Source organism: Rhamphochromis longiceps, linkage group LG13 (assembly GCF_057381845.1).
Source record: "Rhamphochromis longiceps isolate RC_006_pf linkage group LG13, R_longiceps_female_GT1.1, whole genome shotgun sequence".
Classification (NCBI taxonomy): domain Eukaryota; kingdom Metazoa; phylum Chordata; class Actinopteri; order Cichliformes; family Cichlidae; genus Rhamphochromis; species Rhamphochromis longiceps.
In genome coordinates this window covers 18,853,664-18,869,404 of record NC_140569.1, presented here as the reverse complement: position 1 = coordinate 18,869,404, position 15,741 = coordinate 18,853,664, and the positions used below count along the sequence as shown (strand labels likewise).

Below are 15,741 nucleotides of genomic sequence, written 5' to 3'. Positions count from 1 at the left end.
GGAGTAATATTAGGGCCTCTGCTTGATGTCCTTCTCTCAGATGTTTTTGTTTCTGTACTATCTAGGTTCTTTTCTCCCTCCTGTAGCATTTCAGTGACTCTGCCTCCTTCGTTCCCCCTGTTAACAGACCGTACTGTGGAGCAGAAACTTTTAATGACATCCACATGTTTTTGAAGGATGTACGGAGAACACGGTCCACCAGAGTGATCTGCCATGTGCATGCCGTGTACCACCGCTTAAACAGTCACAGACTTACATAGGCTTACACATGCATGCTTGGAAAAATTTGCAGTGCAGGATGCAAGTACACTCGCTCGTTTGTGCACCATCACGAGGAGCCTGCTAGGACAAGTTTAGGCTGGTAGGTCTCACAAATAACCAGAGTCATGTTGATCCAAGCTGGTTTGCTGTTTCTCTCTCTCTCTCTCTCTCTCTCTCTCTCTCTCTCTCTCTCTCTCTCTCTGTCTCCCTCCCTGTGTCTGCATGCTGTAAATCATTATATTTGAAGGCTGGTTTGTTTACATTCTTGTATGTTCCTGAATGGGAGATCTTCCCCATCATTCCTGCATGAATCTACATTGTAAAAACAAGTTGTCTATAGTTCTAACATCATTTTCACATTTATTCGGTCAGAATTGCACAGATGTGTTTTGTTTTTTCACTAGGCATACTTGCTGTTTATAAGCCAGAATAAAGAACGGCATTCTCATGGCTGTCTAGCTCGGTGACAACCCTGTGACATCCTGCTGTTGTTGTGACTTTGCTGTGAATTAACCTTTTTAAGGCTTTGTTCCTTGCGTGAAGGAGATTCGTCCTAACACAGTGGAGCCAATCACATCCTTTGTTCAGGCTAAATGGTAAAAATAGATTGCTTGTGAGCTGAAGATACCCCCCCCCCATTCTCGCATGCACCCACTCAAGCATGCGCTCCCCTTTGCTCACCACTCTCTCCGTCTCTCACCCATCCCACTCTAACCCCTCCCTCCCATTTCTGCCTTCCTCATCTCACTCTCTCACCCCTCTTCCTTTCCCTCTTTCACCCTCTCTTCCTCTCCCTTTCAGTCACTCCTTCATCCCTCGCCTACTGCCTTTTGCAGTAAAAGTGGCGTTACCTCATGCAGAAAGTCACGTGGTTCCTGATTAAAGAAAAGTGACTTAAAGCAGAGCCAAGATGGCAGCCAAACAGCTAGGATTTTTTTTTGTGTGATTACTGTTACACAACAACGTGACTCCTTCAGCTTTATCTCACTGAACTGAAAAGCCTGCCTCGCTTTCTTTTTCTCCTCAATTCTCTTGCTTCTTCTCCTTTCCCCGCCTCTCTCTATTCTACCGAGGCTCTCAGATCTTGTTTGCTAGATCAAAATGGCTGTGTGTGCAGAGGCAGAGAGAAAGAAGGAATGCGTGGGAGACAGACAGAGATGCTGGGGGAGTCGGAGAATTTTTTTTTTTTGTTGGGGGGGGGGGGGGGGGGCAGGCAGAGTGGAGATGAGCTGTAGTGATGTCACATCTGCTGCAGGCTGACAGGATGGCAAGAGAAAGCTGGCATGTGCCACCCAGCTGAAAACAGGGGGAGGATAGGGAGACATCGAAATGGGGAGGAAATTATTTTTCTATTGAAGCACACCTGTAATTGTAAAACATGTACAAGCTAGTGAAGACGACAGCAGACTGCTGTAAAAACAAAGTATAAGGAGAGCTGAAAACTATATCTTTGTGCCGCCTATGTGGACTCAGCACCAGGAATGGTTTATTAATCCAACCAGATTTGTTTTTTCTCCCCCTTTTTATTAAATGTATCATGAATTATTCAACCTGTGCAAAGTAAAGTTGGTGTCAAGATGGGTTAGAGTGCTGAATGGCAAGCCTTATATTTGATCAGTTTTATGCAAATCAAGACTAATATTGAAACACTGACATTATTGAAGGGAGTTTTGCTGTAAGTTGTTTCTTCTGCTTCTAATTTTGGGTAAGAGAGTAAGTGATGTTGTGCATCGCTTTAAGTTTACATATTTCATTACAATTAAATGCTGTGTCTTTATACCCTTTTGGGGATTTCCATGCTTAGTCTCTAAATAATATCGTAGTCTGTCTTAGTTCTTAAGTTTAAACAGCTAAAATTTTATCTGGAGAACTTACCACCCCCACGAATTTCATTTCAGCAGGGAGACTGTGAAATTCATTTTAAAACCTAAAATTTTAACTCTTTCCAAGGAATTTGTTAATTCAGTCTGGCTGCAGGTCCGAGATCTGTGTTGTTGCTACTGTTCACGACACAGACCTTCACACAGACATGAGGTTTTTCTCTCTGTCGTTATCCTTTGCCATGTCTTGAACACACACTGTTAACTTCCTCTCGGTAAACCACAGCAGCATCCTCTGGGTGACGCCTGTGTTAGGACAGTCTCCTGCCTTGTTGCTATCACTTCCAGTCAGGTGTCACAACAGTTTCCCAGACAGGCTTATACTTCCACTGCGGTGTCTAAAAAAGCAGCAACAGGAATTGGAACATCCTCTTCTTCACCAGCTTTCTTCAGATTTCCTCAGTGCTGCTAAAAGCTCTTTTGTCACACGCTTGGTCAAAGTCGTAATGCATTTGAAGGGCCTGGAAAATGTTTTCGAGGCATAATTACATGTGGCTAGTGTGTGATGACCTACTTTGTTTATCAATATCAGTTTTTCCTAGTATATTATTTGCCTAAGCAAGCCAGAGTTTAAATAACCAATGAATAAATAAAAATGGAAAAACCTTTTTTTGCAACAATGAAACAAAGCACAGAAGTCGAGCAAGACAAAGCAGACTGAATGCAAGTCGGCCCAACTCTCTCTCTGTGTGTGCGTGTGCGTGTGTATAGATAGATAGATAGATATAAAAAAAAGACGATATATCGGTGTTTGTACACGAATACCTGTGCCGTTCAAAACCTCCTTTTCTGAGACCAAAATAGGACTTAGTTCCTGCGCTATGGTGCCTTTAATGTTATCACTGCCTGCCAGGTGACTATGTGCTAAATGTGACTCTTACCGAATACAGATTAAAGAGGATTCAGTTCAGAGTAATGCATGTGGTAATGCATATTGCCATGAAATCCACACTAATGGATTTTGTGCATATGTATATTGTTGATAATAGAATTTAATATACAACTACAGCGGAGCATGTACAAATTTGTTGTTATGGCCAAAATCAAATATTACTGTAAACTCCAGGACAGTAAATTCATTCTACTTTGAAGCATGAGATAAAAATTTTTTTCTTTTATCAGCATTTGCCAGCAGAGGGAGATGCTGTCCTTTCACACCTCTGTGCAAGTCCATCAAAACTGACTTGCACAAGGAGTTGATACACCAGCCAGCTTTGGTTTTGTTCAACAAGCGATCTCAAAGTTGGGCTTGTGTTATCACTAACAGATTAGACCACAGGTGGTGCATCCTTCTCTGAAAACTGCGTACAGCAGTGCCTGCTTTTTTTTTTTTTTTTTTTTTGCATACAGTTTTACATATCTCTGCTCTATATATAACATAGGGTTTGTGCGCTGAGAGACGCTGGTGTGGGTCAGATGTGTTTACTGTACATCTCAAAAAGCATAGCTTCACTTCCCTAGGCTGCACTCCCGGCTTATAGAAATTCTAACTGACTGGCAGCTCAAGTGAAAGCCTCAACAAATGAGCTTAAAATGCACTTTGAGACCACAAATGGTTCTCTAGGCCTCAAATATATTGCTTGTAAACATTAGAGTGGTTATTGATTAAAAGTGAGGCTGCAGATTAGCCTACGCGAACTGAGGCTATGACGGGCACAGAGCTGTGGTTGAAAAGATTTGAGTCATCAGCCGCGTCAATCACTTTTAATAGGCCTTTACAAAGCTACAATTAAAAGCGCTATGTCGGTAGCAAGTCATAACTGATTTAATGGTATAAATAGGATGTTTGATTCACACTCCATGAAAAGAATAAAGGTTAAGGGGTTTTAAGATTGTGCAGGACTTGGATGACCACTAGTTTAAATGGGTCCAGCACTGCTAACACAGTGTTACTTTTACAGCATATTCTAAAAGGACTACTCATTCTTCATGAGTGATCATTATGACTGATTGACTGTTTCAGTGCCCTCACACAGAGCTTTCATAAATGGTCGGACACTCTGCGTGGGAAGTTGAGAAGAAATCATCTCAGACACTGCAGTTTCACGGGACATAATCCTGTCACTTTGATCCACAGTTAAAGTAGGAAAAAGACATATTTTATTGCAGCCATATCTGATCATGAAATCTGAGATTCAGCTTTTACTGAGCAGTAATGAAGTCTATGTAACTTTTTAGATTAAAAATGCTTGAATGAGGGGGGAAAAAAAGTGCAGACATAATGATGCATTTTTTTTTCTTTTTGCAACACGTGGTTACTTGGTCAAGTATTAAGATATTTAATTATCTAGCACTGCAGTTAGGGAGCAATGTGGTGTGTTTTAAAAATCAGCCTGTTCACACACAATTTTAACAAAGTGAAGTGCAAGATAGTTAAATATCTGAGATATGTCACATGTAATACTTGGACAAAAAGATAGACTTGCAAGTGAGCTACATGTTTCAGTGTATTTCACTTGTGTGGCATCTTATTACAATGCTATTATAGACTATGACACTTTATGACTTGTAATAAATACAGTAGGCAAAGTGCAGATGGATATTTGATTGCATCAATGAAAGAAGAAAAAAGAGCTACCTTACCCTCCTAAACTCTGCTGACCCAAATATTATTCATACCCACTATACTTCAGCGCAGGGCTGGCACAGAAACGGCATGGCCCACAATCCTGTCAGACTGTGGAATAAGATTAAGTGAGACGGTTGTTCCTCGCAATGGGGACCCACCTTGTACTACACTGGGGGCCACTGGTCTACTGATGGGACAAATTGGGGGCCCCAATTTGTCTTGACTGGGGCCTGAGATTTTTGTCCCGGTCTGTGTGTAGGGATGGGCGGAGGAGCCTGGAGGAAGGCGGGGCCTTTGTTTGTTCGTGTCTCGGCTGGCAGGAACAAAGGGTCCGGTAGTAGTAGAACACAGTCCTCCAGACAAATGACATTTAAAACATATAAGCAGGAATCGCAAATTCACCAGAAGCGGGGAAGTAGCGGGAGTGTTTCAGTTCCCGTCGTCAGCTGTTTGGTTTAGGACCACAAGAGTACATTATCAGCGGCGGAGAATTCACCATCCAGCCGCTCCGGCTAGCAGCAAGGCTAGCTGGCTAGAAACACCGACCCGAGGTGTTGAGCAGCACCGCGTTTAGGTGGACGTTTCTCTGCAGGTAACTCAATCGAACTGCTATACCAGGTTAGCAGCATCACAGGTTCACAATATCCGCTGAAATTGATCGTAAACAGACACGGGGGGATAGGGAGCGGAGGGCGGTGATATTTAGCAAGTGGGTTAATAGCTTAGCAATGGCATCCGTTTTCTGCAAACGGTTAATGTTAATGAACGCGGCCCTGTGGTTCAGTTTACGCCTGGCCCGTGCTGTTAAAGTGGATGCTCGCGCATTTTTACAGGTATACTGCTCATGCATGTGAATACACGGAGCAATGAGGTGACACCAGAGAGCTGTGCAAATACGTTAGGAGTCTTGCACATAGCTTTGGATGTTTTATTGGCTGATGGCCATCCTCTGGATGCAGCTCTATTGTTTGCATTAAGCAGTTTGGGCGGACTGAACTGCATCAAAGTCCAGTTAAGTTAACCTTTTGTTAGCGTAGTGAAATATGCATCGTGATCTCTCACCTTGTTAAAGTTTACTCTGTTCAAGGATGCTTAAGGACTGTAGTCATTTGTCAGTACGTGACATCCTTTAACCTCAGGTGCCTCTGAGCCTGTCTTTTCGTGTTAGTAGTTGTTTACATGCATAAGGATCTAATGATCTGCAGGGTTTTTTTTTTTTTTAGATGGGTTAGTACTGCTGATTGAACCTCATATTTGTGTGTGTATTTATGTTAGAGGTGAGAATCCCCCATGTGTCAACATTTTTTTTTCCTCAGGGCCTTTGTTTTAAAATATCTTTGCATAATTTGATTGTAGCTTCATTGTAGCTGTTTCTGTTTTCACATTAAGGGTTGTGATTGAAGAAAGGTTGTTTTTTTTGTTTTTTCACAATAGAGATGTGATTTGTTACACTGGACATTATGTTTTGCACAAAGCTGTGGGATCAGCATCAAAATGAACAAAGGCTTATCATATGGGCCTGAATGCAGTCTGGGACTAATGGCTAGACTTGCTGGGGGTGGGTGTATAGGTCAGAGGTAATGTGTAGGGAACCATTGTTGGGTGGCCTTGAGCAAGATCAGCCTCATACTAATAGGAAGGAGAAGATGACCTACCATGACTCTTGAGAGTATACAGAAAGAAGGAAGAAAAGGGTGAAAGTAAATGGAGGAGGAGTTGTAGTAGTGTGTGGTGAAGGAGGACAATTAATGTTTTTCTCTCTCTGTTTGAACCTAACAATCACCATTTGAGAATTGGTGCACATGTAGATAACTCGATCAGTTCACAGAAAGTGGCAAAAATCTTACATTTACACCCCTCTATGGTTTTGGTTTGCATTAGCATGCATGGCGCTGGGAGTCGACGTTTCTCCCCCTGCTGGTTTTAATTAAGTACAGCCCCCTCTTTCCTATGCCAAGCAGACAGTGACCAACCGTTGTGCATAAATTGTAGGTCAAATTAACATTATGCAGGTGCCTGTTGGGAATACCACATTTACAGGCAGTGTAGGCATTGTTAAACAACTGGATACAAATGGGTTTTGCTGTTATTTAAATGTTGCTAATACCTGCCTATCAAAACATACTTTAAATTCCTCATGTTGGTGCCCCACTTCTGTGTCTGCTTCAAAGGGTAGGGGAACTGGAGGGTTGCTCTGACTGGCCGGTCTGACTCAGATTTCTAGGGGTTGTTTTCCTACAACCTGGGTATAAAATATCTTTTGAGACCCTAAAACTTGAAGCAGCTGTTTGTGTGGAGCCTTCTTGAGTAGATGTTTTCTCAGCACTGCCAGATTGTTTGAGCATGACTGTGTTATCTGGGCAGACAGGGGTTAACAACAGCCAGTGTAGGGATGGGGGGGGGGATGGGTATAGAAGAGGCAGCAAGAGGGGGGAGTCCAGCACACAGTGTAGAGAGGCATGGTTTTAGGTTCACATAGGGCTGTATGTTGAGAGGAGGGTCACCAGTAATGGTACAGGTGCCACAAAAATACAAAAAATATGCCAGTGGATCTGGTTTCCACTCATTTTGCAGTTTGTGTTTTCAGATGTCTACAGGTTAATAAATATACCCCCCCTCCCCAAAACAATCATTTGTTTTCTTGTCCATTTAGCAGATTGAAGGTGCATTAGATGATGAGAGCAGCAGGAAATTGTTATGGCAGTGGGCTTTTATTTGAACAAGTCTGAACAAAATCATCCAACATTAGATTACTGAGATGTTGCTGCGATTTGAATGAGCTAAATCCAAAGTAATCTAAATCTCCTTTAATTCTCTGCCCCCCCTCCCCCCCCTCCTCCTCCTCTGCTCCGGGGTTGTGTGCAGGCTGTTCGTCAAAGTCATTCAAGCTGTACTCTCCTAAGGAGCCCCCCAACGGCGGCAGCTTTCCCCCCTTCCACCCAGGCGCTATGCTGGACAGAGATGTGGGGTAGGTCTGAGCTGAGCTCTCAAGGGAAATTTGTGAATTCATTCAGCCAGTAAATTATGCCATTTGCTACCCTCTTGATGTCTTATCTTTTGACTTCTTGCAGGCTTCTTGTTTTTATTATAAAATCAGTTTTCTTGATGTTTACTTAAGAATATAAGACGTCTGTTTTTACATTTATTTATTTAATTTTAATAATATGGAGAGGTTATGAAATGCAATCTATTTGCAGAATGTTATTAAAGGCATACATGCTTGGTGGAGATTATCAATATCTTTTTTTTTTTTTTTTTTTTTTTTGTCCTAGGCCTACACCCATGTATCCCCCCTCATACATGGAGCCTGGAATGGGGTGAGCACATTGATGCTTAAATAATTAACGCCATTTGATCCTGTTTTAGGTCAGAAGTCCTTTATATAGCATATACTGTTCAAAAATTTATGCTGCATTTAGTTTGAAGCTGCTCTTGGATTATTGCTTTTGTTTGCACTACGGGTGTAAGTGCACTGAAGCAGCCCCCACTGCAGGGTGTTGAATATCCCCATTTTCTGTTTCAGGAGACCCACACCGTATGGGAACCAGACAGACTACCGGATATATGAGCTGAACAAAAGATTACAGAACTGGACAGAGGTGAGAATCGTTTTGTATTTCACACAGTGTAGTAGCAACCCAACACAAACTGTTTCACAAAAACACAGAGCCTGTCTTTTATTTCCAAGCAGGAAATGTAATAAAGTCCTCGTAGAACTACATTTTGCAGATCCTGTAAACCACTTACCGGTACTGTTGCCCTATTTTTAGATTTCCCTCCCAACAGCTGTTGATGTGTAGGTAACCATGTTAGGGATTATGCGAGAAAATTAAGTCAGAACTCAGACTTGAGTTACATCCAGACTCTAATAGGACTATCTGATAAACCTGGCTAAAACATAATTGGAGTTAGGGCTGAACGATATATCGCATTTGCGATAATATCGCGACATGATCAAGTGCAATTTTCTAACCGCAAAGGCTGCGATTATACTGCGATTATAAGGCTGTCCAAATTACTACCATATCCCAGAATTCATAGCGCGGCCCAGCCAAACTCCAGTTTCCAGCAATGGCGGCCGCTACTAAGTTTTAAAATTACTCATACTAATCTTTCTGGGTCACAAAATAAACTTTTAACATATTTTCAGGCGAGAAAGTAGTTGTGTAAACATCAAATATCTGCTCGGTTTATCAAGATATCCCATATTTGCAAAAGTGCTTCGACGTTTTCAGAGGCGTCTGCTACCCACCAGCTCGACAGCTAGCCGGGAGCTCGAGGATTACTGATGCGGCCGAGAACGGCACAACTCCCGGCACATCATTTTCAGATCACCACGGAGTTTCGCTGCTCGGGTTAAACGTGATATATAAGTCACTTAGACAACCTAAAAATGTTATTGTTGGGCTTTTTTCAGTGTTTTGTTTGTTCGTGAGTAAATCGGTTTGGCTGAGATTAAAGTTATTAGATTAGATAAAATAAAACTTTATTAATCCCCCGGGTGGGTTCCTCCTTGGTTTTCACACAGCTGACTAAACGTCAAACAGAAAACTTATTAAACAGAAGTATGAGACAGTCGAGAATTTACGCCAGTGTCTGGTTATATTTTAGATAGCAAGAAGCAGACGGCCGAGTTTATTAAACTCCACCGAGACAGCGGTGACGCTAATCAGAACTAGCCTTCTGATTAGCTAATCAGAAGGCTAGACCGTCCAATTTCACGCCTTTAAACTTTAAAGGCGTGTTTGTGTGTGTGTTTATACAATTGCTATTATGTTTGCACTTTATGTGTAATGTTACTGACTGCAGAGATCAGTAAGATGTGTGTATTTTTTATTTATTAGTTTTATTTATTTAATATTATTTTTTAATTGAATGACTGTCTAGTAGTTCACAGATGTCGAAAAACTGAGTGTGGTAAAGCCACTGATTTTTTTTAATGTATATTTCTGCAATCTGCACATTGTACTGACTTTCATTTTAATGTTTACACCAGGGTTCCTTGCCAGCACTTTATGCTCAGATGTTTGTAAGCTAAAAATAAACTATTGTGTATGTTCAAATATACTGTTGTGATTGAAGAAGTTAAATAAAAATGTCAGTCATCAATTCATGCATCACCTCATGTCATCATAACAGAGGTCTGTCTTCCAGGAAAGAACAGTTTAAAATTAATGTAATATAGTATTGGCCATACTATATGATGTATTGCTTGTCTTTGTTTAATAATACAGAAGACAAAGACCTTAAAAAATAATCGCATATCGCATCGCAATATTGGGGCAAAAAATCGCAATTAGATTATTTTCCATAATCGTTCAGCCCTAATTGGAGTACCAACTGTTTCTATGCCTAAACGGGCAAAAGAGTAGCCATTATGTGTTGTTAGGTTGTGAGGCTGTTTGCACACTACAGGAAATGCTACAGCTGGAAGAACTACTGGAATTGAGTTTTACTTTCAGGAAAGTGAATTGTTGGGTTTGGTTGCTTATCCAGGAAAACACACTTTAACATTTATCTTTAAGAAAATGCTTAAAGCTGCTGAATGACTATCATCTGAGGTGTCACAGGGTGAGATTCAGGTACACCATGGACAGGTCGCCAATCGCAGGGCTTTTTGCGTGCGTTTCATTCTGTTGTCCTGAGGAGTAGAAAGGTTATAGGAGAGGTGCAGGTATATGAATTTCTAGTTCTTGTTTTTTTCAAATGGCATCTGTTCTTCCTTTTGAACATGACCTATTTTAACATAACTCACTGCACATTTTGAGGAATCAAAAACTGAAAAATGTTTCTTCTTCTGCTCATAGGACTGTGACAATCTCTGGTGGGATGCCTTCACCACAGAGTTTTTTGAAGATGATGCTATGCTCACGATCACTTTCTGTCTGGAAGATGGTCCAAAACGATACAGTAAGAAATATGTTTTCAAAGAAATGATAGCTGCTTGTCATTGAATATGTTTTATTTTAACACCCTACAATAATAAAGAGAAAACCCCAACAATCAGGTGACCTGCTTATGAGCAAGCACTTGGCAACAGTGGGAATGAGAGACAGGACAAAAGACACACTGTAGAAAAGAACCAGAGATTAATAATAACTAATGATTAAATGCAGAGTGGTTTATAATCAGAGTGAAAAGAAGTAAGTGAAGAGGAAACACTTGCTGCATTATGGCAAGGCCCCAGCAGCCCAGAGCTATTGGAGCATAACTAAATAGGATTGAGGATCACCTGATCCAGCCCCAAATATAAGCTTTATCAAAAAGTAAGGTTTTAAGCCTAATCTTAAAAGTAGAGGGTGTCTCCTGAATCCAAACTGGGAGCTGGTTCCACAGGAGAGGGGCCTGAAAGCTGAAGGCTCTGCCTCCCATGCTACTTTTAAATGTCCTGCTGTCTAAGAGAAGAGTGGTCTGTTGGGGTTGTACCGTATTATAAGGTTTTTATAAATCAGATGACGGCTTTTTTTTTTTTTTTTTTTTAATGTCCTGTCAGCTTTAAGCTTTTAACTTTGGCACATTTTGTCTGCAGCCATCGGCAGAACGTTGATTCCCCGGTACTTCAGAAGTATCTTTGAGGGGGGCGCCACTGAGCTCTTCTATGTTTTGAAGCATCCAAAGGAGTCGTTCCATAGTAACTTTGTGTCTCTCGATTGTGACCAGTGCACCATGGTGACCCAGAACGGCAAACCTATGTTTACACAGGTAATGCCAGTGTGGATAATAGACGCACAATTGTCTCTGAACCTTTTGTTGAGATGGTAACCCATGATCTCTGCTGTTTGATTTAGATTTGTGTTGAGGGCCGCCTGTACCTAGAGTTTATGTTTGACGACATGATGAGGATCAAGACGTGGCACTTCAGCATCAGACAACACAGAGAGGTCCTACCGAGGAGCATTTTGGCTATGCATGTGAGTTGCCGTGTAAACAAGCCCCTCTTTAATACTCAGATTCACGTACCGTGCGTGCAATTGGTCATTACTTGTTTGTTTTTCCCCCCTATCCTCCAGGATCCCCAGATGCTTGATCAGCTGGCTAAAAATATCACCAGATGTGGGCTGTCCAACTCCACGCTCAACTACCTCCGTGTAAGCAAATTTCCTTCTTGATCTTGTTCTTTTTTTTTTTTCTTCTTTTTTTTGGTAACATATTGGTGAATTATCTGTGTTTGGAACAATCTAACATCTATCATTCAACTTTGGCCTCTCTCGTCTTCCCTTAAGCTATGTGTGATATTGGAACCCATGCAAGAATTGATGTCTAGGCATAAAACCTATAGTTTGAGCCCCAGAGACTGCCTGAAGACCTGCCTCTTCCAAAAGTGGCAAAGAATGGTAGCGCCTCCAGGTAACGCGTTTGAAATAGCCAGTGGCATTTATGATAGTTACCCTTTCAATTTAAGCTTTGAAGCACCCATACTAAAATCCAGCAGCTGCTGCGTGATAGTTTCTTATCTGTAAATGACCTAGAAACTAGTGATTTATAGAGATTTATGTGAAACATGTCTTTCTGTGCTTGTAGCTGAGCCTGCCAGACAAGCTCCAAACAAGCGGCGGAAAAGGAAGGTGTCCGGCGGGAGCACCGTGAGCTCTGGCGGAGGCAGCAATAACAACAGCAACAGTAAAAAGAAGAGTCCAGCCAACAGCTTTTCACTCTCCAGCCAGGTACCTGTAAGCATTACATCTACTTGACTTCTGTCTGCACCTCCAAACTTCAGCTGAGCAAAGCATGGGGGGGAAAAAAAGGGTGTAAGGGTTGGAAAGAAGGGCAGAGGGGTCAGAAAATTCTTTGTATGCGTATATTGGGTGGGAGCTGGGGTTGCTAGCATGTTTAGTTGTAGTACCAGGTTTGGGTGGAGGTAGGTCAGGGAGGCATTTGGACTCGGAGTTTGGTGGGATTAGGTTTTTGTGTGTGTGTGTGTGGAGGTGTGTGTGTGTGTGTGCGTGTGTGTGTGGTTTTGTTTTTTGTAATTCTACAGAGGATAGATTTAGGTTTTAGACCCCCTCATGTGATCCAGTGATGGGCAGTCCCTGGTCCTCTAGGGCCACAGGTTAAACGGTCTATCATATAGAGGAGGTACAACTGACCTCCGTCTCTGCTTAATATATTTTGGGTCTGTGGGGTAGGGTTAACCTTGCTCTGATTTCCAGTGGGATAGTTAGGCTTTCACTCTAAATCTGCCGTGTTATCCCGGTCTTAGAGTTACCACTGAGTCTATCAGAGCACGTGATTTCACACAGCACTGCTTGTTTGACTGAGCGAACGAGACCCGAGGTGGAATGAAAACCCCCGTGATGCAGCACTCAAGGATCAGGGATGCCCACTTCTGGCCAGTAGGAAAGGCTTCTCGACCCTGGTTCTCGGGACAGGGAGTCAGGGCCACATGGACTACTTAAATGTCTGAGTAGATGACCTGAACACACATTGTCCAGTTGTGATTTGGTTCAGAATAAGAGGACACTAAAATGGAAAGCTTTTAATACTTGGGTTCCCTTGATTTCCAGTATAATGACGTTCATAAAACAAATAAATGTAATGCTGGAATTGAGCCCAGTCAGATTGCACCTAAAGCAAAAACCAAAACGAAATGAACAACTACAGAGTTGAGTTCAGGGTTAGTGACCCATGCGTGCAGTCATTCCGCGCACCCCCCTGTATTATGGGGATAATTTGTACCGGCCCTTGCTGTCCCCTTTAGGATGTGATGATGGTGGGCGAGCCCACTCTGATGGGAGGGGAGTTTGGTGACGAGGACGAGCGTCTGATCACGCGGCTGGAGAACACGCAGTACGATGGGGCGAATGGCCTGGAGGATGAGGACAGTTTCAACAGCTCACCTGCACTGGGGGCACACTCGCCCTGGAACAACAAGGCACCCTCCAGTCAGGAGAGCAAGAATGACAACTCCCAGTCGTCCCAGTAGACGAGGGGGGTCCCAACTCGTTTTGTTTTTGTATTTTTTTTTTCTCCCCCCCCCCCAAAAAACTTACTGGGATCCACCTGAGCCAACATGCTAGCAAGAGGGGTCAGGGAGGGCGGCTTCGAGCGCTTATGTTGAGTTAATTTTTATTTGTGTTCTTTCATGATAAAAGGAGAGTGGGTGGTGAAATAGATTGACCAATCGAGCTTATTGCCGTCACACAAAGGCCAGTTCAGCCACTCTACCTCCCTCACATGATCATTGGTGCTCAGCCTTGGCCCTAGTCTGCCCGGCTACAACCAGTCCTCTTAGTGGTGTGGTGAGTCTGGCGGGCTGGCAGTGTGCGTGTATGTGTGTTTACCCCCCCACCTCCCTCGTCCCGCAATCATCGCTCACCACAATGTTTGAGCCAGAGTTGGCGTGTCCGGTTGTCCGAGTGCTCGCAGCGGCGCCCATGTCAGCGGGTTCTTGTTCCAACCTCGGGTCTCTCAGGCGTGCGTTCCCGTCAGCCTCGCACGTCACTGTTTCTGTTGTGCTCATGTCACAGGGAAGGAATGCTTAGCTTTTATTTGACATGTTTTTGCAGGCTGCAGAAAACTGTGTGCACTCTTAGTATCAAAATTCAACGTTCGGTTTTTAAAAACTCAATTATTTGTTTTTGTAGGACCTGGTTGGAACAAAAACCTGTACAGTGCCGGAGCTTGAGGACCGGAGTTGAGAACCACTACGCTAAATCTTAAACACACACAAACACTGACAGACACACACCCATACACATACACACACATGCAAACACGCACACACTCACAGCAGTGCGCACACACTAACACGGTTACCTTACACCTTCAGCATAAAACGTTGAGGTACTGGAGAAAGGTGGTATGCAGCGTGTCTGGACCAGAGCACCAGGCGCTAACAGAAGTGTGTTTTTATTTTCTATGTTTTAGACTTGTTTTGATTTTGTTTTGTTTTTCAATTTTTTTGTAAACAATTTCTAAAAATAAACAGACAAGCAAGCCAACAAAAAACACCCCAGAATATTCTTTGCACTGTTTTCCACTATTAACGGCAATCTATTTTTCTTATGAATTGACGGTGTATTTTTTTTCCTTTTCTATTATTGCTAATGTAAGAACTGTAAACATCTGAAACCTGCAGTATATTAATGTAGAAATATTGCTGTTAGATCATTCTTATTGTGATGGTAAATAACTTTCATGTAAGTCTATCCTTGATATGTCATCCATGTGTCTCAGACATCCAGCTGTCATCTGGCCCATTGGCTTCAGTGCTAAACAGGCTGGAGACAACAGGGCCAGTGCTTAACTATCTGATGCGAGTTCAGAGTAGCACACTGGAAACCAGTTTCCCCAGGTAAATTTCCATCGAGCACCTGGTTCACATCTGTTGTCTTATCATCGCAGAACTGTTTGCTTTGTCTTCAGATCTCTATATTGGGGTGAGGGTCCTCTATTCAAAGAATATAATGATAGAAATCAAATTTGCTACTCAAATATTTTAAAAACAACTTTTGATGGGGTTGTAAAATAAAAAATAAGACTTTTGTATTAACTTAAGCTTCCCAGAAATGTTTTTAAGTACAATTAAGAAAGCTGCAGACCAAGGAGCTACATGTAAAGATTCTTATACTGTTTAAACGGCGCTGTTTTATGTTATATAATGAATCATTTGTTGGCTTTACTCCTCATGTTTGTGTCTGTGCTTGTATATTTTTAGGTAGTAATTTCTGTAAAAGTTATTCTATGTATTCCTCCCTAGAACTATGAGATACTCAATCTAATGTAAAGAGATGAAAAACCTCTTAAGTTTTTTTTTTTTTTTTTTTTTTTTTTTTTTTTTAAAAACGTGATTTTTAATGGTACAATCACTGACTTAAAAAACAATTTTTGCCCGCATTTTAGGAAACTGTATTTATTTTTCTATGTACTGATGTTCTGTTTAGGTTGAACCCACCTGTACAATATTCATGATGATATATGGAGGAATTTGTGGGGCTGCTGAGTCAGTTAATGCCAACGGAGGTCATTCTGTTGTGTTTCTTACGGAGATGCAGTTTGCACATTGTTCTGTTGGCTCAGTATTATCGAGGA

General features: G+C 42.1%; 1 protein-coding gene across 4 annotated transcripts; it reads left to right on the top strand.

Annotated features, from left to right (window-relative positions):
• The first annotated feature begins 5,000 nt into the window (after nt 1-5,000).
• Nucleotides 5,001-15,515, top strand: ldb1a (LIM domain binding 1a). 4 transcript variants are annotated; one of them, XM_085428188.1, is made up of 11 exons: nt 5,001-5,302; nt 7,576-7,678; nt 7,983-8,027; nt 8,234-8,309; nt 10,518-10,620; nt 11,240-11,412; nt 11,499-11,621; nt 11,721-11,798; nt 11,934-12,057; nt 12,232-12,374; nt 14,295-15,515. In XM_085428188.1, exons 2-11 carry the CDS (start codon nt 7,659-7,661, stop codon nt 14,346-14,348), a joined length of 939 nt encoding a protein of 312 aa, XP_085284314.1. In that variant the 5' UTR covers nt 5,001-5,302; nt 7,576-7,658; the 3' UTR covers nt 14,349-15,515. The 4 variants fall into 4 exon arrangements, with proteins under 4 accessions (XP_085284314.1, XP_085284313.1, XP_085284312.1 ...); XM_085428187.1 differs by having other exon boundaries at nt 12,232-12,380; XM_085428186.1 differs by lacking the exon at nt 14,295-15,515 and adding an exon at nt 13,409-14,288.
• The last annotated feature ends 226 nt before the right edge of the window (nt 15,516-15,741 follow it).